We start from the raw sequence: 24,510 nt of genomic DNA, 5'->3' as shown, positions 1-24,510 counted from the left end.
AGTTTAAGGACAAAGTGGAAATAAGTGGGACCTGTGAAATCTCAGCCCATTAGGTGTTGGATGATCGCCTATGATTATATTGAATGGCAGAGCAGGCTCAAAGAACTAAATTACCTACTCTTTCTATATTCTATCTATAACCATCTACACTCTGCACATTTTTCCAGAAAGAGATATTTTATGCATAAAATTTGTTTAAAAAAACAATCATTCCAACTTGAACCTTGCTGAATTTACAGTAATATTCAAGTTGCCACCAACAGCATGTTCCAATCAATATGCTTGTAATATTCACAAAATGCATTCCATGTTAGGCATAATGATGCACAAATGGAATTGGTAATAATAGTAACTGCTGAAGTCATGAAGTTTTCCTGTATCTGCAGGTCACATTATTATCTGCCTGAAAACATTATTGGTAATCTTTTACAATTTGTAAACAAGATTACCCTTTGTAAACAAGATTACAATGTATACAATGTTATTTGTAAGGTGCTTAATCAAAGGGTTGACAGTTTCTGTATTCTTAGTCTCACTGAAAAGCCTTAAACAATCAGCTTTCTCCTTTGTCTCAATAGTGGGTATCTAGAGCTTTAATGCAACAGTCAAAATGTAATCCTTCCGTTTGGAACGTGCCAGTTTGAAACAGTTGATAAAGAGCTCCTTGCACTAAAATCAGCAAGTTTCAGGCAGATCATTGAAAGTCTTTTACCAAGTTCATTGCTCAAATCACCATTGATGTTTTTCTCAGTATGTGTCTTGGAGAGCATCCCGCAGAGTGTAGAGTCCAGTTGGTAGGAGCTGGTTGCGATAAACCTTGACAGAAATCACTGCCACTGTTTCCAGACCTTCCTTGTGAGGGCATGTTCCACAAGGAGTTGGACAACCATCTCTTTCCCCGATAGTCACCTTGAAGGCAACACATATAGGGGTGATACCCGGAGCCAATGGCATGCAGTTCTGCTGTAGTTGAAATATATGCGTGAAGAATGGTCACGAAGATGAAATATATGCTGTTGGGACCTGTGAAATCTCAGCCCATTAGGTGCTGATAATTCTAAAAGAAAGCAAGTATAGAGGAACCTTGGTTATCCGAATATCAATTATCTGAAGGAGATCTTGAAGTCCCAATAGAAACATTGCATCAAGGGCGTGTTTCCAATACTGATCACATCTTTTGTTTATAGTGATTAAAAGTGAACTCTAATTACTGAAATGCTGCTGAGAACAATCCTAGACTGATGGGAGCCCTCTCTCTGTCTGTTTCTATCTCTCATGTGTGTGTGTGCGCGCGCGCAGGTACAATTTGAAGAGACCGACCACCCCACCCCCCACCCAACACACACAGAAGGCAGCAGTAGTCTTGTTGGTCTCCAGTCCAGCTGCCCTGGACGAGGGCGGGGGAGGAGAGGTGATGGGGTGGTGTTGAACGAAGTTGAGGGGCAGGGGGGAGGGTGTGTTGGATGGGATTGGGGGTTGCGGGCAGTCACGGGCGGTGTGCTGCTGCCTAGTCTCCTGAATGGAAGTAGGGTTAACAGAAAACTCTGAGCCCCAGCGGAAGGGTATGGAATCAATTCACCGAATAATCACTTATCTGAACGAAGTAGTGCCCACCCATTTGGATAATTGAGGTTCCTCTGTAGTAATGAACAAGGGCTGGAAAGCTATTTGCAATTCTTTCTGTCTCCTTGTAGGTGGCAGAATTATAATGGCATGTCGAGATATGGAGAAATGTGAAACAGCTGCTCGAGAAATTAGAGGTGAAACCCTGAATCATCATGTGTATGCAAAGCCTCTTAACCTTGCATCGCTGAAATCAATTCGAGAGTTTGCCAAACAAGTAAATGAAGGTAAAAAATTTGATTGGCACATCAACCATTTGTAAGAAGTTTATATTGATTGATTGCTGGTAACTTTTTTTTCTAACCAGATCCCTCCCCTCCCAAATCCTCACTTACCATCCTACCAGCTTCCACATCCAAAGGATCATGTAGTACCATTTCGGTCATACATTCCCCTGCCCTCCCTTGTCAACGTTCTGCAGGGAGTGTTCACTCTGTATCATTCTTCCTCCCTCCCTAACACCTCCCCTCACCCTTTTGGTAACTTCTGAAGGAATTGCAGAAGGTACAACATTTACATTTTTGCCACCTCCTTTCTCACTGTTCAATGTCCTCAGCATACTTTCCTGCTGAAGCAGTGATTTACCTGCACTTCATTCAGTCTTGTTGACTATATTTGCTACTCACAATGTGGCCCCCTCTACACTGGGTAGATGAAGATTGGGTGACCGTTTTGCAGCGCACCTCCACTTGGTATGTAATAATGACCCTGAGCTTCCAATCATCTGCCACACACCAAAGACTCTGTACCCATACAGTGTTTGTCTCGGGTCTACTGCTGTGAAGTTCAACACAAGCTGCAGGAACACTTTCTCATCTTCTGCTTTGGTACCTAAGAGTGCCTTTGGACTCATTTAAATTTCAGAGTGTGATCACCTTCGTCCATGTTTAATCTCCAACTCCGCACCCCAGATCATCTTTTTGGGTTGGCAACCCACTTTGAAATACTGTTTTCTGTTAGGAACCATTCAACATTTATCTCTTAACAATTCTCTTATCTGCTTCTTGCACGCTCCCTTTCCCTGCTCGCCGAGAATTGGTGTGTCCACAATAGATACACTTATGGTAATTTTGTCTGAAATTCCAAACCTCCTAAGGTTTGTTTTTCTTTTTGTTTAGAGGAAGAGAATATAAATGTGTTAATTAACAATGCTGGTATTATGAGATGTCCTCACTGGAAAACAGAAGATGGATTTGAAATGCAGTTTGGCGTAAATCACCTTGGTAAGCTCTGTAGAAAGATTTCAGGTTTGTGATGATGGCTTTCCTTTCAGTTTATTCCAAGTATAATTGTTTGAGAGTTAGAAAGTATTTTAACTGGGGATAATTTTAACTTGCCTGGCAAACAACTAATGGAATCAAATCAGCTTTGCCTATTGTACCCCACCAAATTAATTGTCTCCTCCCATTTAGGCTAAATTTACTGCCTTATTTCAACTGGTAGGTTTTTTTTGTTTTTTATCTTGTCTTGAAGTGTCCCATTGCTATTCCCCAAATGAGAAGGCAGACTTACTCTCAGTCCTCTGCTGATATTCTGTTATGAAGTCAACTAGAGATGCACAAGAGTTAGGTCACATTCCAACATTTCATTCTCTCCTTTTCTTCGAATCATGGAATCCGTACAGTGTGGAAACAGGCCCTTCAGCCCAACACGTCCACACTGTCCCTTCGAAGAGTTACCCACCCAGACTCCTTCCCCTATCTTATAACTCTACATTTGCCCTGACTAATGCAACTAACCTACACATTCCTGAACACTATGGGTAATTTAGCATGGCCAGTTCACCTAAGCTGCACATCTTTGGACTGTGGGAGGAAACCAGAGCACCCGGAGGAAACCCACGCGGACATGGGGCAACTGTGCAAGCTCCACATAAACAGTCACCTGAGCCTGGAATCGAACCCAGATCCCTAGCATTGTGAGGTAGCAATGCTAATCACTGAGGCACCATGCCCTTTTGGTGGAAGGTCTTCAGATTTCACTGTGCTACTCAGTTTGGTATAGCTATTGGAGAACTTTTGGCAGTTTTCTATGATTAGTTGGAATTCCACTTCACTACCTGTTACTGAGAAACTTGCACTTCAACCTGTTCCTTAATGAAATATAATTGAAAAGACTTGCCAAGTTTGATCATTCAGTCATGTGTGAAAGTAAATTATGATTCAAATAAAAGCGTTGGTCGATTCTCTGGAAGGCAGGGCTGCATGTATTTGAAGAAGCTGTCATGTTATCTTTAGTCCAAAGGTCTGAAAAATTTTAGTTTGACATAGATTTATTTTTCAATTCAATTGCAGAATACTTCGAAACACGTGCATGTTTAAAGGTCACCGAAAGTTTTAAAACTGACTTTATAGTTTTTCACAGTTCATTTTGTTTCACACGAGTTGAGCATGTATAAAGGCAGAGCAAGGGATATTGACTTGTTCTCATAAGCTGAGTCGAGTCATCAGTTAGGAAAGTTGATAAGATTGACTGGAGTTGCTGAAACCCAAACAACACTTCTTCACTCCTGTAAGAATTAATTCACATCACCAATAACGTTTTGGTCTGGATGTTGGTCAGACAAACAGACACTCATTTTAAAGTAAGATTGGAAGATGCTACTAAGTCTCTGATAATTGAACGTTGTGCTTAGGCTCACACAAGAACAAATTTATTTTTAATTAATTCAAGGTATGCAAATGTTTACGGCTGGGCTAGTATTTATTACCCCTCTCTATTGCCCTAGAGAAGGTGGTAGTGAGCTGCCTTCTGCTGAGTGCTGTTTGGGAAGGTATTCCAGAATTTTAATCCTGCAATGTTAAAGGAAGGGTAATACAGTTTCAAATCAAGGTGATGTGGCTCAGAGGAGAATTTGTAGTTCTCAAGTACTCGGTGACCTTGTCCTTCTCGCTGATAGAATCTGCATGTTTGGAAGTTGCTGTACATGCAGCCTTGATGAGATGTTGTAGTGCATCTTGTAATTCATACACTTGGACTGCTGCACGCATGTGCAATGAAAGCGATGTTGAAGATGTTAGGTGAGGGCTTCAATCAAGACAGCTGTTTTGTTCTGATTAGTGTTAAGCTTCTTGGATTGTTCAGAGGGGGTGGAAGCTAGTCAGTTATCACTCAGAATTCTAAGCTTTTCACCTACTCATGGAGCCATGATATTTATATTAAGTTTAAAGCCATTGATGGCCTACAAGAGTTGGGAGGGTTTAGTAATGATAATACCATTGAATGTCAAGAGACAATGGTTGGATTCTCTGGAGATGCACAATACTTGTGTAGCAGAAATGTTCGTGCTCACTTATCAGCCAAGGCCTTATCGTTGTCCAGGACATGGTGCTTTTGCACATGGGCTGCTTCAATATCTGTAGAGCTGCAAATGATGTTGAATCATAAGCAAACATGCCCACCTTTGACCTTTATCTGCTTTATCAAAGATCATTAAAGGTGGACTCTACCCTGAATAACATGAATGAGCTGTGCCACCAACAATCTCAACCATCTTCCTTCATGCTGGGAGCTTTCCTACCAGCAGAGAGTTTTCTCTATTCTGTTTGATTCCAGTTTTGCTAGAGGTCTCTGATGCTGCATTTGGTCAAATGGTGCCTTTTAATGTCAAGGTAGTTAACGTCAAGTTAGTTGCTGTAACTTTCCCCTTTTGAGTTAAGCTCTTGTTTAGAACAAAGCTATAGTGAGTTCAAGGGCTAAGCTGACCTGGAAGAGTCCAAAATGTACATCAGTGAAACTTTTGTTGAGTAAGTGTTGCTTGATAACACTGTTAAGGACACATTTGATCATTGCAAACAATTTGAGAGTAATTAATCTTTTTTAAAATCTGGGGCTACAAATTTGCAGCAAATTGCAAGTTTTCAAGGGTAAAAGCTGATCCGAAGTGTGAAATGAACCAGTTACTAGATTTGCTGCAACTAATTTTAGACCATTTTTTAACAGGTTTATGCTTTTCTGTCTTAAAACATTGTTTTTAAAGCTTAGTGATGTCAGGTTTCTCTTTTAACGCAGGTCATTTTTTGTTGACAAACCTGCTACTTGAAAAATTAAAGAATTCTGGAAATGGTCGCATCATAAATGTATCGTCACTTGCTCACAAAGTGGGACAAATTGATTTCAATGATCTCAACTGGGAAAATAAAAAATATGACACCAAGGCAGCATACTGTCAGAGCAAACTTGCAAACATATTGTTTACAAGGGAACTGGCTAAAAGACTTTATGGTAAGTTGAGTAAATCATACTTGAGCAACTGAAGTTTTTGACATGGCACAATGTAATTGCCCTCCCTTCAAATAACTTGTTGGAAAGACCCACTGAATGAGACATTGATCATAAGTGGCTTCATTTACCAAACATACATTACTGTGTTATATAGTTAGTTTATTTGTCTACACTCCTTGAAAAAACAAAAGTGATACATTTTAGGATTTTTTTTCTCTAAGGTGTTGTCTCAACCCAATTGTACATTTATAAGAACTTGGATTTGTATAGCTGCTTTAGCATATTAAAAATATACCAAGGCACTTCACAGCATTATAAGACAAACTTTGACACTAATCCTCACAGAGATATTCAAGCAAATGACCAAATGTTATGTCAGAGGTAAATTTTAAGCAGTGCCATAAAGAAGTAATGAGCAGTACAGTGGTGGGGAGGGTAGTTTCAAAACATTCCAGGGTTTGAGCTGAAAATGTGTTGCTGGAAAAGCGCAGCAGGTCAGGCAGCATCCAAGGAGCAGGAGAATCGACGTTTTGGACATGAGCCCTTCTTCAGGAAGGGCTCGTGCCCGAAACGTCGATTCTCCTGCTCCTTGGATGCTGCCTGACCTGTGTTTTTCCAGCAACACATTTTCAGCTCTGATCTCCAGCATCTGCAGTCCTCACTTTTTCCCATTCCAGGGTTTGAGCCAAGGCAGCTGAAGGCAGTTAAAATCAAGAATGCTGAAGAGGCAAGAACTAGAGAAGTGCAGTATCTCAATCATGTGGTTTGAGGAGATTACAGATGAAGGGAAGTAAGGAATGGAGAAATTTCAACACGAATGCCTAGATGCCTTCTTTAATTGGAAGGCTGGACTGTCGGGTTACCTTGTGCTTGTCGCTGTTTGCTGTGAGACTCAAATGCTGACTGGAATTCTGCTAATATTGATTGGTAAGATGTAGTCTCAGCAGGTTTACTGTCTTTGTAGAGGTCTTCAGCCGATCAGTTGCTGTCTCCTTTTCTCAAAAACTCAAAACAGGTCCCAATGTCACCGGCTGAATCAGAACTTTTTCTTGATGTGAGATCATGACCAGGTGGCATGTGAATAATCTTTCAATATCTACAACAAATAACTATCGCTTGTAAGTTATTTTATTTCAAAAACATAATTTATTCAGTCATTGAAGCAGTTTGATTCTACAGAGTAGCATACTAAGACACAAACATTGGAGTTTGACTCTATCTAACAAACAAACCAAAAAGCATTCCGTACTTGTATATTAACATACAATTGAGGCACCAGTTGGATCTGATAACTGAATGGGCCCCCCTTTAACTTCAGAAAGACCTCAGACACAGGTCCTTGGCACAGGTGCCCCAGGTTTTAGTGCATCCCTGAGCATGTAGTCCTGGACATTGGAATGTGCCAATCTGCAACACTGAGGTTAACTCCTCTGCTGTGGAAGACAAACAAATTTCCAGCAGACCAGAGTGTCTTTCACTGAGTTGGTGGTCCTCTCGTGGACTCTGTTTGTTTGTCTTGGTGTGAGTCCTGGGGAAGAGACCGTAGAGCACAAAGCCCTGTGGCATGGAGCTGCTCAGGACAAACCTCAACAAAAATCACTTCATCTCTTTTCAGACTTCCTTTGCAAAGGCATATTCCAGCAGGAGATGTATGACAGGTTCTACTGATCGCAGCTGCTTCAAGGGCAGAGTGTGGTGGCACAGAGAGTCCAGGTGTACATGAAGGATCTCCCAGGTAATGCCCTTCTCACCACCAGTCAAGCAATGTCTTGGTGCTTGTTGGAAAGTTATGATGAGGCATTCTGCCAAGTGACTATGACCGTCTGCTGGATCCACCCTCTTTTTTTTTTCCCTGTGGGTTTTCAAGGACACTGTGCTGACTTCTTCCTGATGGATTGATAGTCAAAGGTGTTTTTCTTTGCAAATTTCTCCATGATGGACAGATGATGCGGAACAGTCCAACTACTTGGAGCATTCTGCAGCAATGGGGCCAGTCCCATCTTTTTGCAATACGAGGGACAGTCCACTGTATGTCATGACATCTGGTGCTTGCATGCAGAAGATCTGATTTCCTCCTCCAGCCCCCACCCCCCCCACAAAAGCCCATTATGGAGAATGCACCCGACATGTAAATGTACGATACCTTGTCAAAGACCTCTTCTCACCCAGGTTGATGAGGCAGGCATCCACCCCTCTATCCTACACATAACGGTTGTATTCCTGAGGAGTGCAAGGCTCTCAGATCGTCCTGCCCTGTACAGCACAGGTTTGGTCAGGGTGAATCACTGATCCCAGAGCAGACCTGACCCAGTGATGTTAAACAGGGTTTTGTAATCTGCATTCAATAGTGCAATTGGTCCCCAATTTACACCATGAACTACTGTTATCCTCATATTTAACAATTAGTATTTACCTTTTCCCCCGTCAAATGTTTCTGATGTCAGTGTATGTGTTGTGGGGGTTGTAGATGAGCAACTATAGCAGAGTAGAGAAAATGGAAGTGAAGTGCAGACTTACAGTGGGAGTGATAAGAGAGGAGCTGGGTTTTCTTTTTCTGGCATACTAGGGTCATGAAAAGTATTTTAATCAACTGTCTTTTGTTGTGATTAGGGGTATATAATTAATCAAGCTGACGGCTTGATTGTGTGTTTATCAGCCCTATATTTTTGCATGGAAGAGTCTATTTGAGCTGAGGGCAAATGGGCACAGATTTTCATTAAGAAAGATGGTTTCAGAGAGTAAGAACTAAAGTAAGTAAATTTTAGTCTGGATTACCAGGTGTACATTTCTTATGCCCAGTACAACTGCATGTGCGAAAAGTGGTGTCATCAGGTTTTGGAACATGAACACTAGCTTGTGTCACTGTTGTGCATTTGCTAAGCTACAGAAGTTGTTTGGATAGCATGTTTCAGCTTAAAAGTTGCAGACAGAGGGCATAATATGAGGGCCAGGCATAGAGTACAATAATTCCCCAAGAGCATCTTGCTCTGTAATCAGTATTCAGCTTTGAATACTGCTTTGACATTGGTTCCTTTGGTGACTACAGTCAGAACCTAGTCTACAATGCCATCAGTGGCTCTATTTGAGCAGAGAAAGGAGGCAAGTCAGAAAAGCAACAATGAAAGGGATTCATTAATTCAAGGAACAGACACACTTTTTACAGCTGTAGATATGACTCCAGGGTGATATTCTATTGTCGGAGGTAAATATTACACTAAACAGTTAGAAAACAATCCCAGGGGAGTGAGTTACCAGTCAGGGAAAGTTTCCAACATTGGTAGTAAGTAAAATCAAGAAAGACCCAAAGATGATCAAAAGCTAAATAAAGCTTTCAAGGACAAATAAAGTCAGAAAAGATTAAAGATCAAATAGGTAACTTGCAAATGCTTGCTAATCCATTTGCTCAGAGGTGTTATTATTCAACACCTGATGGGACTTGAAACTTGGGCCTCCTGGCTTAGTGCATCTCCCATTGTGCTGCAACAGCTCTGAAAAGAATGACTGACAGATGGGGGAAGAAGACCATGGAAAGTGTTCTTTGAGTACTTTGTGTCTGTATTCACAAAAGAAGGGCTTGATGTTGATGGTGTAATTAAGTGTGAAAGATTTGGTGTAAAATGAGAAGAAATGTCGAGGTGTTCAGTTTGAAGGTTGGTAATTCATCTGAATAAAATTTATTCCACAAGCTAAGGGAAGAAAGGATAGAATTAATGGAAGCTCTGACCATCATTTTAAAATAATTTCTGGTTGCAAAGCTGATACCAGATGGCATGTGGTATAATTGGTGAAAACATTGAAGAATGGGTTGACCATGTCATTAAGGGCCAGTCAGCCTGATCTTTGTCATGGGCAAGTTATTACAAAAATATTGAGTTACAGTATGAATCATTGTTTAGAAAGGCAAAGTTTAATTAAGGATATCATCATGGATTAAGGGAAGTTTATATCTGACTGACTTGATGGCTTTTTTTTTGATGATGAATAGTGTTTGATATCTCCAACAGAGTTTGGCAAAACTTTTGACAAGGTCCACTTGGCATGCTGGTCTGAAAAGTAAGCCCATGTTATCCAAGAAAAAGTGCAAAGTTTGGTCCAAAATTGGTTTAATGGCGGGAACCAAACGATTACACCCAAGTGGCGTTTTTGACTGGATGGCTGTTGCCAGTGGAATTTCTGCAAGGCTCGATAGGAGGTCTGTTGCTTTTAGTGGCATACATAAATCATTGAAAACAGGAGGGTCACCTGACTAAGGACTGTCAGGAAGCAAAGAGCTGCAACCTGTGTGGAGAGGCGGGCCACATGTACAAGACCTGCCCAAGACAGAGGGGCCCCCCTTATACACAGATGGCTGGAGGTGGCAATGTGAGCCATGGACCCCCAAAGACCAGTAAGGTCCACCCAGACAGCAGGGAAACGGAGTCTGGTGGCACCCAGAAAGAAGAACAGGCTGGAGTGGAGGAGACAGCAGCAAGCAGAGACACACAGCAGCTGATCCTAGCTCTAGCTGGGCAGATGGAAGCAATGGAGGAGGAGGTAATCGAGAAGGCAGAGGAGTGGATACCTGTTAAAAACAGGAAGAGAAAATCCTGCCAGGCCCCCAAAGCCTCCCAGCAAAGGGGGAAAAGACAGCTGCACGAAGGAGAGACGGCCAGCTCTTAGGATGGGGAGGACGGGATCTGTAAGTAGGAAAACTGTAAATTCGATTAATTCGATCTGTTCTTTGTAATGTTAAGACATGCAAAGTATATATCTATGAACGACATGACAAATTGTACAGGTACCAAAGATTTATTTCTATGAATAAAGCATATTTTGAAATATAAAAAAAAAGCGTAGGTCTGGCCTATACCCAGAACCTGTGCCGCTGCAGTCACCCGGGCCATCTTCCAGTTTATGTGGAGATCAAAGATGGACCGGGTTCCAAAGGGACTCGCTGTACAAAGATCTGGGCAACCGGGGAAAAAATACACCCAATGCCACTACACCGATGGCCACCTTTGTGTGTGGCTGCACCAAGCTGTGCATGGATCCCCGGTACGCAAACACCAAGTGTCACTACGTACTGAGGCTCTACCTGTCCCTGGTGTTGCAAAGGATGGGCCTGGCCTCGCTGCCGCGGAACGCTCCGAGTAGTTGGACCGTTCCGTATCACCTGTCCTTCGTGGAGAAGTTTATGAAGAAAAACACCTTTTGACCATAAGTCCATCAGGAAGTAGTCAGCACGTAGTGTCCTCAAGACCCTTCGGGAAAAGGAAAGGGCGGATCCTATCGAGCAGTTCCCTGAGCAGACTGTCAAAGCCATTTGGCAGAATGCCTCATTGCCAGAACTTTCCAACAAGCACCAAGACATGGCTTGGCTGGTGGTGAGAAGGGCTCTGCCTGTGAGATCCTTTATGCACGCCCGGACTCTCAGCCGCACCGCACACTACCCTCGAAGCGGCTGCGGGGAGGGAACGAGACTGTCACACACCACCTTCTGGAATGTGCCTACGCAGAAGAAGTCTAGAGAGGAATGCAGTGGTGTTTGTCGAGGTTCGTCCCGAGCAGCGCTGTGACGCGGGACTCCGTGCTTTGCGGTCTGTTCCCTGGGACGCACACCAAGACGAACATCAACTGTGCCTGGAGGATCATCAACTCGGTGAAAGACGCTCTCTGGGTGGTCCGAAACCTGTTGATCTTCCAGCTGAAGGAGTTGACCCCGACTGAGTATTGCAGACTGGCACATTCCAAGGTCCAGGACTACGTGCTGAGGGACGCGCTGAAGCTTGGGGCAGCTGCCGCCAAGACGCGGTGGGGAAAGGCCACCATGTAACATCTGCCTGCCTAAAGAAGAGCAGGGGGCCCATGCAGTCATTTGGGCTCTGCTGACACCTCAGCTAAATATATGGGCATGCAATTGAAAAATGTACAGACCTGTATATAACTATGATAAATCCCGATCTCTGTATGTAAATGTTTACATATGTATGGCATGACCAACTGTACAGACCATCAAATTTATTTTATGAATAAAGTATATTTTTGAAATAAAAAAAACAAGTGTAAATGGATCAAAAATAGTTGTTAATACAGTCTCAAATTTTTTTGCAGTGCCTTTTTAATTTTAGTTGGCTACTTTTTTGGTTTTTGGGGTCCTTTTTATTCTCAATATCTCCTTTTTATTCGCTGAAACAATTTCTGCTTGAGCAGAAGCAAGAGGTTTTTCTTTGGGAGTAATTTATTGAGAATGAACCTCATGGAGTTCTTCCCCGTTTCTAACAAAACAGATTATCTCAAGATGCTGGGAATATAGTTTGCAGGGGCCGAGGCCTGTGCAAAAACTTGCTAGGAGCACATTGCCAAGGTGAGGCAGAAATAGGGCTTTGAGAGCACTGCTCCCTATCCATTGCAGGTAAAAACATGGTCATCAGGTCTGAGGTGCTCTCTCTTGGCTAGGAAGGATGGATTCAGCGCCTCCCTCATCCCGATTACCACTTTTGCAGCTGCATCAAGATGGTCATTAGACCCTCACCTTGTAAACACCAAATGTCACTGTGTACTGAGATTTTACCTGTGCCTGGAGTTGCAAAGGATGGGACTGGCTTTGATGCCATGGACACTTAAAATAGTTGGACTGTTCTGTATCACCTGTCCTTCGTGGAGAAATCTGCAGTGAAAAACGCCTTTGAACACAAGGCCGTTGGAAAGTGGTCAGCACATGGTGTCCTCAAGACCCTACAGGAAAAAGAGGGGGTGGGTTCTGTCAGGTTGTTTGTTTCCTGAGCAGAATGTCAGTCATTTGGCAGAACACCTCATCCCCAGAACTGTCCAACAAGCACCAAGACCTTGCGTGACCTGTTGTGAGTAGGGTGCTTTCATGAGATCTACAGCAAGTTTTGGCTGCTTAAGGAACTTTGGCTTCGAGTTTAGATTAGATTAGACTTACAGTGTGGAAACAGGCCCTTCGGCCCAACAAGTCCACACCGACCCGCCGAAGCGAAACCCACCCATACCCCTACATTTACCCCTTACCTAACACTACGGGCAATTTAGCATGGCCAATTCACCTGACCCGCACATCTTTGGACTGTGGGAGGAAACCGGAGCACCCAGAGGAAACCCACGCTGACACGGGGAGAACATGCAAACTCCACACAGTCAGTCGCCTGAGTCGGGAATTGAACCCAGGTCTCAGGCGCTGTGAGGCAGCAGTGCTAACCACTGTGCCACCGTGCCGAGTTGATGAGCTTAAGACTGAGCTGCAAGCTCTTGTACACATCAGATAGGGGACGATGTACCCATATATAGTTTCAGGAGGAAGTCACACCCTCCTTAGATTAACTATGTTGAATTTGATCTGTGGTCAGTGGTGAGAAGATGTGACTGCAAATGAGGCAGGTATGGAGATCGGACTTCAGCTTTGGAGGGGCCTTTGCCAATGCCCTTTTTCAATGAGGACGGGAGTACCGACTGCAGGAAGATTTGATGTATTGACCACAGCACCATGGTGCAGAGCACCATTAAATTGAGGTGAAATTGGAGGGGGGGGGGGAGAAGAAAGAGAAACTTAATAGAAAAAGATGATAGTATTGTTAGGGGAACAGATGCTGAACTCTGTATTAAGAACGGAGAATTCTGAAGGCTATGTTGCCTAACTAATGCCATGGTTCAGAACATCTTTTCTGGCTGGAGAGAACTTGATGGGAGGGGAAGGATCCAGTTCCTGTGGTCCATGTTAGTTACCAATAAATAGGTAGGACAAAAAGATCCTGCTGAGTGGTTATGAGCAGCTCAGGCTTAAATTTAAAAAGCAGATCCCTGAAGGGTAATACCAAAAATTGCTACCTGAGTTGCATGCAAATTGGTACTGTGTAAATAAAGTTAGAGTTAAATGTTTGACTCAAAGATTGTGGGAAAAATTGGTTCAGGTTCATGGGGTACTGGTACCAGCAGTTGAAGAGAAAGCTGTTCTGTTGGGATGGGCTGCAATGTCCTGGCAAAACCTAACTAGCGTTGATTTTGATTTATTATTGTCACATGTACTGAGATGGTGAAAAAGTGTTTTGTGTGCTAACCAGACAAATCATACCTGACATAAGTACACTGGGGTAATAAAACAGAGTGTAGCCTTTAACATTACAGGTACAGAGAAAGATCAGCAGTTCTAATGAGAGGCCTATTCATAACTCTGATAACAGTGAGGAAGAAGCTATCCTGTAGATAGGATGTTAAACTAATTTAGGGAGGAGAAGGGTTCAGTTGGAGTGAAGTGTTTTTTAATAAAAAAATCCAAAGTAAGCGAGAAAGCAGAGATGCAGGGTAATCAGGCAAATTAAATTGTGACAGGAAGGGTTAAAAAAAATATAAACAAGTGCTGCCAAAATTAGAAATGGTAACAATACTTTAAAAATTAAATTTAACACACTTTACAAATGCTGTCTGCATTCAGACAACAAAAGAGATGACTTGTTGACAAGGTTAACCTGAACAAGGTTAATACCTGGGAATTAGGGTCTCTTGCAGATATGCTGGAATTACGTTCAAGCAGTTGGCAATTGAGGCCGCTGAATAGTAAATCATTCTGTCTCTGTCGAACAAGAATTAATGTTTTTTTTAAACTGTTTCTATGAGGTGTTAGAAGTATTGCCTGGATGAACCGAGAAGGTCGGAGAAAGTGAGGACTGCAGATGCTGGAGATCAGTGTCAAAAGGTATGGCGCAGGAGAAGCATAGTGGTCAGGCAGCATCCAAGGAGTAGAAGAGTCGATGTTTCAAGAATCAGCTCTTCTTAGGAATGAGGAGTGGCCCAAAGGAGCTGAGAGATAAATGAGAGGGAGGTGAGGCCGGTGGGGGTTAGGTAGGTGAAGGTGGGGGTGATGGTGATAGGTTGGAGAGGAAGGTGGAGTGGGTCGGTGGGAAGGGAGATGGACAGTTCAAAAGGGCGGTGCTGATTTAGAGGGTTGGATTTGGGATAATATGGAGACTGGGGAAATGAGGAAACTGGTGAAATCAACGTTGATCCTGTGTGGTTGCAGGATCCTAAGGCAGAAGATGAGGCACTTTTTCCTCCAGGTGTCAGATGGCTAGAGTTTAGTGGTGGAGGAGACCAAGGACTTGCATGTCCTTGGCAAAGTGGGAAGGGGAGTTGAAGTTTTTGGCCACAGGGCAATGGGGTTGATCTGATGCGAGTCCCAGAGATATTCTCTCAAACATTCCGCAAAGTGGTGTCCTGCCACACCAACGTCGGAGACAACTTCGAGAGCAATGAACAGAGTAGATGATGTGTGTGGAAGTACAGGTGAATCTGTCAGATGAGAAAGGATTCCTTGGGGCCTTGGACAGAGGTAAGGGGGAAGGTGTAGGCAAAGGTTTTACACTTGCAGTGGCAAGGGAAGGTGTCAGGAGGGGAGGATAGGTTGGTGGGGGGCATGAATCTAACAAGGGAGTCAAGGAGGGAGTAGTCTCTGTAAAAGAGACAGGAGTGGGAAGGGAAATATTTCCCTGGTGGTGGAGTCTGTTTGTCAATGGTGGAAATGGCAGAAGATGATGCATTGTATCCAGAGGTTGATGGGGTGGAAGGTGAGGACCAGGGGGTTCTGTCCTTGTTGCGATTGGAGGGGTGGGGTTCAAGGGCAGAAGTGCAGAAAGTGGAGATGATGTATTGGAGGGCATTGTTGACCATGTGGGAGGGGAAATTGCAGCCCCTGAAGAAGGAGGCCATCTCCAATGTTCTATGGTGTATTTGGTTCTGGTAGTAGGTGCAGCAGAGGAGTTGGCAGTAAGGGATAGAGTTTTAGCAGGAGGCAGGGTGGCAGGAGGTGTCGTCCAAGTAGCTGTGTGAGTCAGTGAGTTTGAAGACAAAAATAGATGGCATGCGATATGGTGATGCAGACATAAGGAATCTGCAAGGGAGTATTAGCAGGTTGGTAATTTGAAATATATGTCATTGTTAAGTCGGTCCCTGGAAATGGAGACAGAGAGCCCCAGAAAGTGGAGGGAGGTATCCAAGATGGTCTGGGTGAGCTTGAGATCAGGGTGGAAGGTATTTGTGAAGTTGATGAACTGTTCAACCTCCTTGTGGGAGCACGAGGTGGCGCCAATGCAGTCATTGTAGCAGAGGAAAAGGTGGGGAATGGTACCGGGGTAACTGTGGGGGATGGACTGTTTCATGTACCCAACGAAGAGAGAGAGGCTCAGGGCCACCCCTTTGATCTGAAGGAAGTGGGAGGATTCGAAGGAGAGATTAAGGATGAGGACCAGTTCAGTCAGTCAAATGTGTGTCAAGGGAAGGATACTGATTGGGTCGGTGGCAGAGGAAGAAACTGAGGGCTTGAAGGCCTTAGTTATGGCGAACAGATGTGTACAGGGATTGGATGTCCATAGTGAAGACGAGGGGTTGGGGGCCAGGGAAATTAAAGTCACAGAGGAGGTGATGGGCGTGGGTGATGTCCCGAATGTATGTGGAGTATTCCTGGACCAAGGGGGACAAGACCGTGTCAAGATACGAGGAGATAAGTTCAGTGAGGCAGGCTGAGACTGAGACAATGCGTTGACCAGGGCAGTCATGTTTTGTGAATTTTCTGTAGAAGGAGGAACCAGGTGGTGTGGAGTTCAAGGACACTGAGGTTGGAGGCTGGTGGTGGGACATCTGGGAGATGGTTTGGTGATGGGAGGTTGGGGTTGGAATGGAGGGCTGTGCGTTGCGAGAGTGAGATTGGGGTAGGTGAGAGAGGTGAACAGATTGAGGCAGTCAATATCGTGGCGACTGTTGGAGGTGAAGAGATTGAGTATGGGTAATAGACAGGAACAGGGTGCCCACGTGGATGGGGTGTGTTGGAGGTGGGAGAAGGGGTCATCGGAAGGTGGACTGGTATCCTGATTGGCAAAAAGCAAGTGCGGAAGCGACAGAAGTAAAGTTCGAGGTTGTCACTTGTGTTGTATTCATTGATCAGGACCGTAAGGGGCGCAGGTGAGACCTTTACTGAGGACTCATTGTTCATCTTCAGGGAGGGCGAGGTCATGGGGACGCGGGGTAAAACCATGGCAGTGCTGGGAGCTAGGACCTGATATGGGGCTAGAGTTGGGAGTGAGGGCGGAGACTCTCTGGAGTGGGTGGTTTTGGGATCGTGGCTGACCTCACCAATGGAAGTGACATTCACCTTGGGGGTGGGGGTATGCAGAAGCGGTGCCTTTGGTGGCATCCACAGGGGCGGAAGTGACTTAACAGATGACACTTGTGATGTCTTGGGCAGTGTTCTGAGTGGTGTCGGTGAAGGCAGAAGTGGTTGAGGCGACAAATCTGTACATCCAAACACATCATCTACCATGTCTGTTGCTCTCGATATGGTCTGCTCTTCATTTGGGAGATAGGACGCCAACTTGTGGAATGTTTCAAAGAACATCTCTGGGGGTGCGCACCAATCGACCCCACCACCCTGTGGCCAAACACTTCAACTCCCTTCCCACTCCGCCAAGGACATGCAAGTCCTTGACCACCTCCACCGTCAAACTCTAGCCATCTCACGCCTGAAGGAACAATGCCTCTTCTTCCGCCTTGGGACCCTGCAACCACACTGGATTGATGTGGATTTCACCAGTTTCCACATTTCCCCTGCCCCCCACCTTATCCCAGATTCTACCCTCTAACTCGGCACAGCCCTCTTGAACTGGCCATTCCACTCCTCTCTGACATGTCACCTTCACCCCTGCCTTCATCTTACTATCACATTCCAAGCTACCTTCTCCCCAACCCCCTCCCATTTATCTGTGAGCCCCCATTCCCGATGAAGACCTAATGCTCAAAACGTCAACTTTACTGCTTCTTGGATTTTGCCTGGCTGGCCGTACTTTTCCAGCACCAAACTTTTCAACTCTGAACTGAGAAGATGACCAAAGAAACATTTCTGATAAATGACCAAGGAGTCTATTTATGCATGTGAAACAACTTATTATGAAAGCCATTTAAGTCAATGTTGTTTTCTTTCAATCATCCCTTAACTGCATTTGTTTGTCTTTTATGTAAGTAGGGCTAAGAACAAATGTTTCATATTTAGAGCACAGGCATTAATTTATTAATGTGGTGTTTAATTTCTCTGCTGAAATTATTGTGTATTTAATAGTTAAGATGAAAAACCGATGTCTGCAATTATTCACAAGTGCTAGTATTGATTTTTTAAAGGTCTGGTTACAAATGCTTGCAGTGAATATTTGAGTGTGTTCAGTTTAATTTTAGTGTTGTGAATGCAAAGATAGAAAGGACTGATTTGGTTCGATCTGTCTCCATGTTGTAAAAATCAGGTGTGTGAAAGCTAATTCCTGGAGCTACCTTCAGTTCTCATCTAAAAGTTGACGTTATAGTAATTTAAATCTTCTCAAGTGTTTGATAAAGGGACTCTGCGTGCTATTTTGGGTACTGTACCTAAGGGTGTTTAGGTATAATACAAAGCCAGTTTTGATTTTTATTTTTCAATTTATGCAGATGGTTTTGGGTTTAGTGGAATTATATTTTTGTGTTTAAACATGTTTGAATCACTAAACGGTTTGGTTTATTTTACTGTCTTTTGTTGTTAAACTTTTGTTTTATTGTTACTGCAAAGTATGCAGGATAGCATACTTATATTTCAGCGAGAGATTGAATTGTTAGAATCTGAAAAAATTCAAAATATGATGAATCAAGCAAGGTTTCTGTTTGGGAGCTGTCTTGTCAAGTAATAACTTCAGCTGCGGTCATAACACAGTGATCATTATCAAATGAAGTTGAACTGCATTCTTAAATCCAGCAGTTCACACATATACATGCTCCAAGTTGGTTATCACTTCCACGAAATGTCATTTATGGAGCTGTATAAAACATTGTTGTCTGACTTTAGATAAGTTAACATTACACTAAATTAGCGGCTATAGCAATACCTTTGCAAATTTTGTTTCTGATTACTTTCATTTCCTTATAGAGAAATAAACCAGTAAAGATACTTAAACACACAGCAGAAAAAGGATGAGTCTATAACAAGCCAAAGGATTAGTATCATGAGGAATTTCCAAAATACTCAGTTTTTTGGCGGGGGAGTCAATGCATTTCAGCCTGTATCTCCCTCTCTCACCTACAGTGTGTTTTGTCACTGTTGAGGAAGGTTTCCTTTCACAACTAAAACAAAACGCGAAACGCATGCAATGTGAACTTCCCTAATGACTCAGTTAGTAAGGTGAGCTGACTCAAAATTATCTAACCAGAAAGATCCCAAAATGCAATTCCCAGACTCTATTTTATTATCTTTTTCACAACCGGTGTATATTGACTTGACTGATCTCCAAGCAAGTTTTGAGCATTATTCTTTATGAACCTTGACAGTGAGAACCATTGAACAATATCCAGTTCGAATGTCACAGCTACTTGCTGCATTAGCTTGCTGAACCATCAGGAGGAGTGTAGATGCGTTTTTGATGCTTCAAATGTAATTTCACAGCAAAAGTAACAACAATTTATTTTTATTTTCTGAATAAAGGAAGTAAAGTTACAGTCAATGCTGTGCACCCAGGAGTGGTGAACACTGAACTAGGCAGACACACAGGGATGCATAAATCAAAATTTTCCAGGACAACATTGGGTAAGAGAGGAAACTGCTTTCATTTCACTTTTCTAAATGACAAGAGTCTTTCTGGGAAAGAGCATCCTTCAGAGTTAACAGTCTTCCAACCACTTTTGTTATTTACCTTGGTTGCTCTCATGGAAGCACACCATACACTATTCAGTCCTATACCATGGAGCTGCTCAGAATTAAACTTGCTTTAATAACTACAGCATCTTTCTCCAGACCTCTTTTGCAAAAGTATTTTCCACGTGGAAATAAACAATGATCTCTTCTCTGCCACAGCCACCATGAGGGCAACATGCCAAGTGGTTGAGATACCTGAATATAAGAAGGATCAGGTAGGATGGCCCTTCCAACACCAGCTGTGTCTTGGTGTGTGTTTGTCACTTCTGACAATGAGAGATTCTCCCAAATGACCTTCATTTACTAACGAACCAATTAACAGCATCTACCATTATCTTTTCCTGCTTGGCAAATACTAAAAGTCATTTTGGAACTTGGGTTATCAGATTCAATTAACCCTTTAATACTTTATTCAAGTCTTCAGTTGTGACAGTTAAACTTTCAGTAGAATTATTATCCCCATGCAATGACTGTATACCCCAAGTACAGTTACACCAGTCAGTGACCAATAAAATACCATCAGTTTTAATATTCAAGGCATCTCCTCTTAAGTCTTTTCTCACACAAAAGATCAATATAATCCAATCTTTAAATTTCTATTACTTGAATAACCCATACAAAAGATATAACTTAAAATACTGTCCTGTCAAGGTCTCTGGCTTCCCACACTCAGACTTCTATCATCTTGTAAACATTCTAATGACAACATTGACTCCAAGAAAAATTGTGATGACATTGGAACTCGGCTAGCTATTTGCATTGACACCATGCCAGGGCTCAATTTCTTTTGGGCTATATTTCCAGTCTCTCTCAATTCTTCATTAGGTGATGCCATCACCTCGTAAAAATACCTTTCTTTATTTGTGTTGATATAATAGGATATTTTAATTCCGATGCTGATAAGAGTTAGAAGAATTAATCAATATCCTAAATAACCAACACAGCCGTTTCGTATCAAAGCACAATGCACAAGTAAAGCGTTAATTTCTTAAGACACAACACTATTTAAATTAAAACAAAACTAAAGGCATATGTCAGCAACAAGTGGTTTTAACCAGTGTTTCATAAAAATACAGGTCAATCTGTTATAATGTGTTGCTGTAATGTGATTGACGAATTGGGAACACTTCCTACAGTGTGAACTTTTAAAATAGGTGTTGGCTGTAACTCAGTTATAGCACCTACAGTTTAAGCACTGTTTCTAAAGTGCGATTTTTCTGCTCACGCAGGGTTGCACAAGAATCCAATTATCACGTTACAGAAGAACTGTTTAGTGTAATTTCAATTGCTTATTAGTCCTAAGCTTTTCTTAATAAAGGCAAGGATCTCTTGTGGCTTTTAACAACCACCTCAATTTGATTAGTATCTTTTTATAGAATTGAATATGTACACACTTTCTAAGGTCGTTCCCCCCCCCATGTCTGACCCCCCCCCTTTAAAATTGTACTATTAAGATTTTGTTGCCTCTCCTCACTGAGGAAAATGAGGGATCCTCTTGGCTATCAGTAGATTACCATTTGTAATCTTTCATTTTATCTTTCAACTTGTTTTCAATGTTCAGGAATTTTTTTAAATCTTCCGTCAAAACCTCACTTGGGAGTATTTGTGAGTATCTAAATAGTGTTTCCTGATACACTGGGTGTCATGAAGACATTGATTATTTATATTTGTTTATTTCAAAATTGCATTTGTTCTTTTTCAGGACCATTTTTCTCTCTTCTCGTAAAATCCCCACTTTTAGGAGCACAACCCTCCATATATCTGGCTGTAGCAGAGGAGCTGGAAGGGGTATCTGGAAAATACTTTGATGTTAATGAAGAAAAAGACCCTGCTCCGCAGGCTCTGGATGATGAGACAGCCAAGCATTTGTGGGAAGTAAGTGCAGAATTAGTGGGACTGAAAAATGACAATTCTGATCCACAGCCCTCAAACTTCCAATGCTAATGTAGGCAGTCAGAATAGCAGGAGAACTATAGAAACGGCATCAAGGAAAATTATGTTTAATCATGCATTGCAAGGTATTTATTTATACTGCTGATCACTCTTTGTATTTTGAAGAAAACTAACTATTACATCATTGCTTTTTATTGCATGTGAGGCTGTATTGATCTGTTTACCTTGTTTCATCATAGTCAATGCAATGTTAGGCTATTTAATGAATTAAATCTGGTTCACTTTAGAGGCCGAATGGTCTGGCCGACATGTGACTGCAGACCTACAGCAATGTGGTTGATTAAGTACTTGAATTACAATTTAATATACCAGAAGATTTTACAAAATTATCTTGTATCCATAATTTTTAAGGTATAATAATTCAAATTTGGCACTACCAAAATATAAACCCATTTTTTTTCCTCACAAAGTAGATTTCATTCATTGCACTTGCCTTGGCAGATTATTCCACAAATGGATATTTGGACTCTAGTGCTTCAAGGGTTCAACATGATTTCCAGTTCCTGGGTATGACGTAGCCTTTCCTCATAGAGCCTTTGACTCAGCTTAAACCTCCTTCTCCCACCTCACCATACATACACACTCACACACTCACTCTCACTCACTCTCGTCCATATTCCTTTTCCCGTACGTTTTCAAAAGAGGCCCATGCTGTACTGCAGACCAACTGAACAGATCATTTCATCCAACCAGGTCCTTCCTTGACATTAGGGCAGACAGAACCTCAGCATGTTATGAAACAATATTGGCATATCAAGGGTCTACACACAACTTGATACTCACATAGGTAATCTTCAGGATGCGAGCAGCAATACGTATGTTTACCCACTGATCCAAAGGTGTATGCATTGAGAGGTTTGTCCCTACAGACACACTCCATTTTCAATTACTAGATAGTGTAGAAATGGCCCAAATTAGTCATTTAAACAGTCCTACAGCAGAGAAAAAAAACCATTTAGCTCATCATGTCTATGGCAATAAATGTTCCAATTCCAGAGAAAGTACTGCAGATGCTGAAGATCAGAGTCGAAAAGTGTGGCACTGGAAAAGCACAGCAAGTCAGGCAGCAAGAGAATCGACATTTTGGCGATAAGCCCTTCATCTGAATTCAGTGTTTACGATCTTCTATCGGTTGAAAAATGTATTTGTTGCTAATGCAGGGAAATTGATTAATGGCTTACCTTGCTTCAATGGATGGAAGAATAATTAGGGATGTGAATTTGGGAATGAGACAATCGCATTAAATTTACTCTTGCCTGTCAATAGTTAAGTTGATGGAGCAAAAGACTATTATGTCTCAAAACTATCATCCTTAGGTTGCTGGTTCAATTCCAGCTTGACTGAGTCAGAACATTCCTAAAGGATGACAGCTTGTGATAGAGCAGAGGATTGTATTGCATCAGCTGAACTGTTGATGGGCAGGAGTAAATGTTACGTGATATTGGCTCATTCCCAAATTAAGATCCCTAACTATTCTTCCATCCATTGAAGCAAGATTGTCCATTTTCCCTGCATTAGTAACACATAATTTTTTCAACTGATAGAGGATCTTAAACACTAAATTCAGATGTGTACCAGGTAATTATTGTGTGAAGTATGATAAATGTTTCAATATGTTAAAGCACAATCAGCCTGCCTTAAATCAAATTATACTAGAAACTGATTTGATGTTCCATGTATGTCTACTACATGCAGCAGGAATTTTTGAGATTTCCCATTTTATAAGAGGTACTGGGCTTGGTTTGAATGGCTAAATAAGCTGCAAAATCAATAAAGGACCTTTTCTGTTCTCCAGATTTTCCTAAATTGGTGTGATCCTATTGTAGATTCTTTAAGCAGCCACCGAAGCATAATTCTTCACAGAAATCCACATGGTGATTTCTGCCTCATTGTGGAGATATTGAGTCTCCATCATTTTTATGCAAATAAACTGCATAATGAGTCCCTCTAATGATCAAACAAATATATGGGAAAGAACTTAAAATTCCATTATTAACACTTAAGGAATTTGGTAGCAATATCATATTGCCATCTGTAAAATTGTTTAAATGTGTACAAAGTTAAAAATCACACAACACCAGTTATTGTCCAACAGGTTTAATTGGAAGCACACTAGCTTTCAGAGTGACGCTCCTTCATCAGGTGATAGTGGAGGTCTCAATCCTAACACAGAATTTATAGAAAAAAATTTACAGTCTAATGTAACTGAAATTATACATTGAAAAATTGATTAAGCCTTTCATCTGTTAGAATACAGTGTTAGTTTCACTTCTTTCATGTGTAAATCACAAAACTTTTTAAAAAAAAGTTGCATTCTCAGGTTAGCTGTTAACAATGGTGATAGCTAGACAATATGTTGAAGGTGTTGGTCCCCTGTCTTCTCTGTCTATGCCATGATGTTTAGATTGATTCTAATCTAAGAAGTGAGATAACGGAGTTCTCCATGAATGCATGCAGTTTTTGAGCAAAGTACAATGTAATCCTGCACGTACAAATTCATTCCACAAAATATGTGTGTGCATGTAGGTTTTTGTCTCTGTGTGTGTCTTGTCTGGGTTGGGGATTGAGAGTGTGAGAAAGTATGTGTGTGTAGTGAGTGCAGAGTGCCTTAAGTCTGTGAGGGAGTGCATGTGAGATTGTGGGAGTGTGTGTGAATGTAAGGGTGTGTGTGGGTGTCTGAGTGCACGTGTGTCCGTGTGTGTGTGTGTGTGTGTGTGTGTGTGTGTGTGTGTGTATAGTACAATGGTGGTCACCTGTAATGAACCCAACATCCCGGTTGAGGCCCTCCCCATGGGTACCAAACTCAGCTATCAGCCTCTGCTCAGCCACTTTTCTCTGCTGCCTGTCCCGAAGTCCACCTTGGAGGATGGTCACCCGAAGGTCTGAGGCTGAATGTCCTGGACCACTGAAGTGTTCCCCAACTGGGAGGGAGCCCACCTGTCTGTTGATTGTTGTGCGGTGCCCATTCATCCTTTGCTCAGTTTCCCCAATGTACCATGCCTCCGGGCATCCTTGCCCGC

At 42.3% G+C, this 24,510-nt stretch overlaps 1 protein-coding gene across 2 annotated transcripts in view; it reads left to right on the top strand.

Moving 5' to 3' along the window:
- The window catches only part of LOC132819836 (retinol dehydrogenase 13-like), a 48,868-nt gene extending 25,893 nt beyond the window's left edge, over positions 1-22,975 (top strand). Inside the window, exons 3-7 of one of the 2 annotated variants that reach the window (XM_060831694.1) lie at positions 1,695-1,850; positions 2,742-2,846; positions 5,635-5,847; positions 19,328-19,429; positions 21,240-22,975. In XM_060831694.1, coding sequence (XP_060687677.1) covers positions 1,695-1,850; positions 2,742-2,846; positions 5,635-5,847; positions 19,328-19,429; positions 21,240-21,481 — 818 coding nt within the window. In that variant the 3' untranslated portion in view covers positions 21,482-22,975. The remainder of the gene's footprint in view (positions 1-1,694; positions 1,851-2,741; positions 2,847-5,634; positions 5,848-19,327; positions 19,430-21,239) is intronic. The other variant, XM_060831695.1, reaches the window with a different exon arrangement.
- Positions 22,976-24,510: the final 1,535 nt, after the last annotated feature.

The sequence above is a fragment of the Hemiscyllium ocellatum genome, chromosome 10 (assembly GCF_020745735.1).
Source record: "Hemiscyllium ocellatum isolate sHemOce1 chromosome 10, sHemOce1.pat.X.cur, whole genome shotgun sequence".
In the NCBI taxonomy this organism is placed as follows: Eukaryota; Metazoa; Chordata; class Chondrichthyes; order Orectolobiformes; family Hemiscylliidae; genus Hemiscyllium; species Hemiscyllium ocellatum.
The sequence above is the reverse complement of the archived record's forward strand: the minus strand, read 5'-3'. Positions and strand labels throughout refer to the sequence as shown.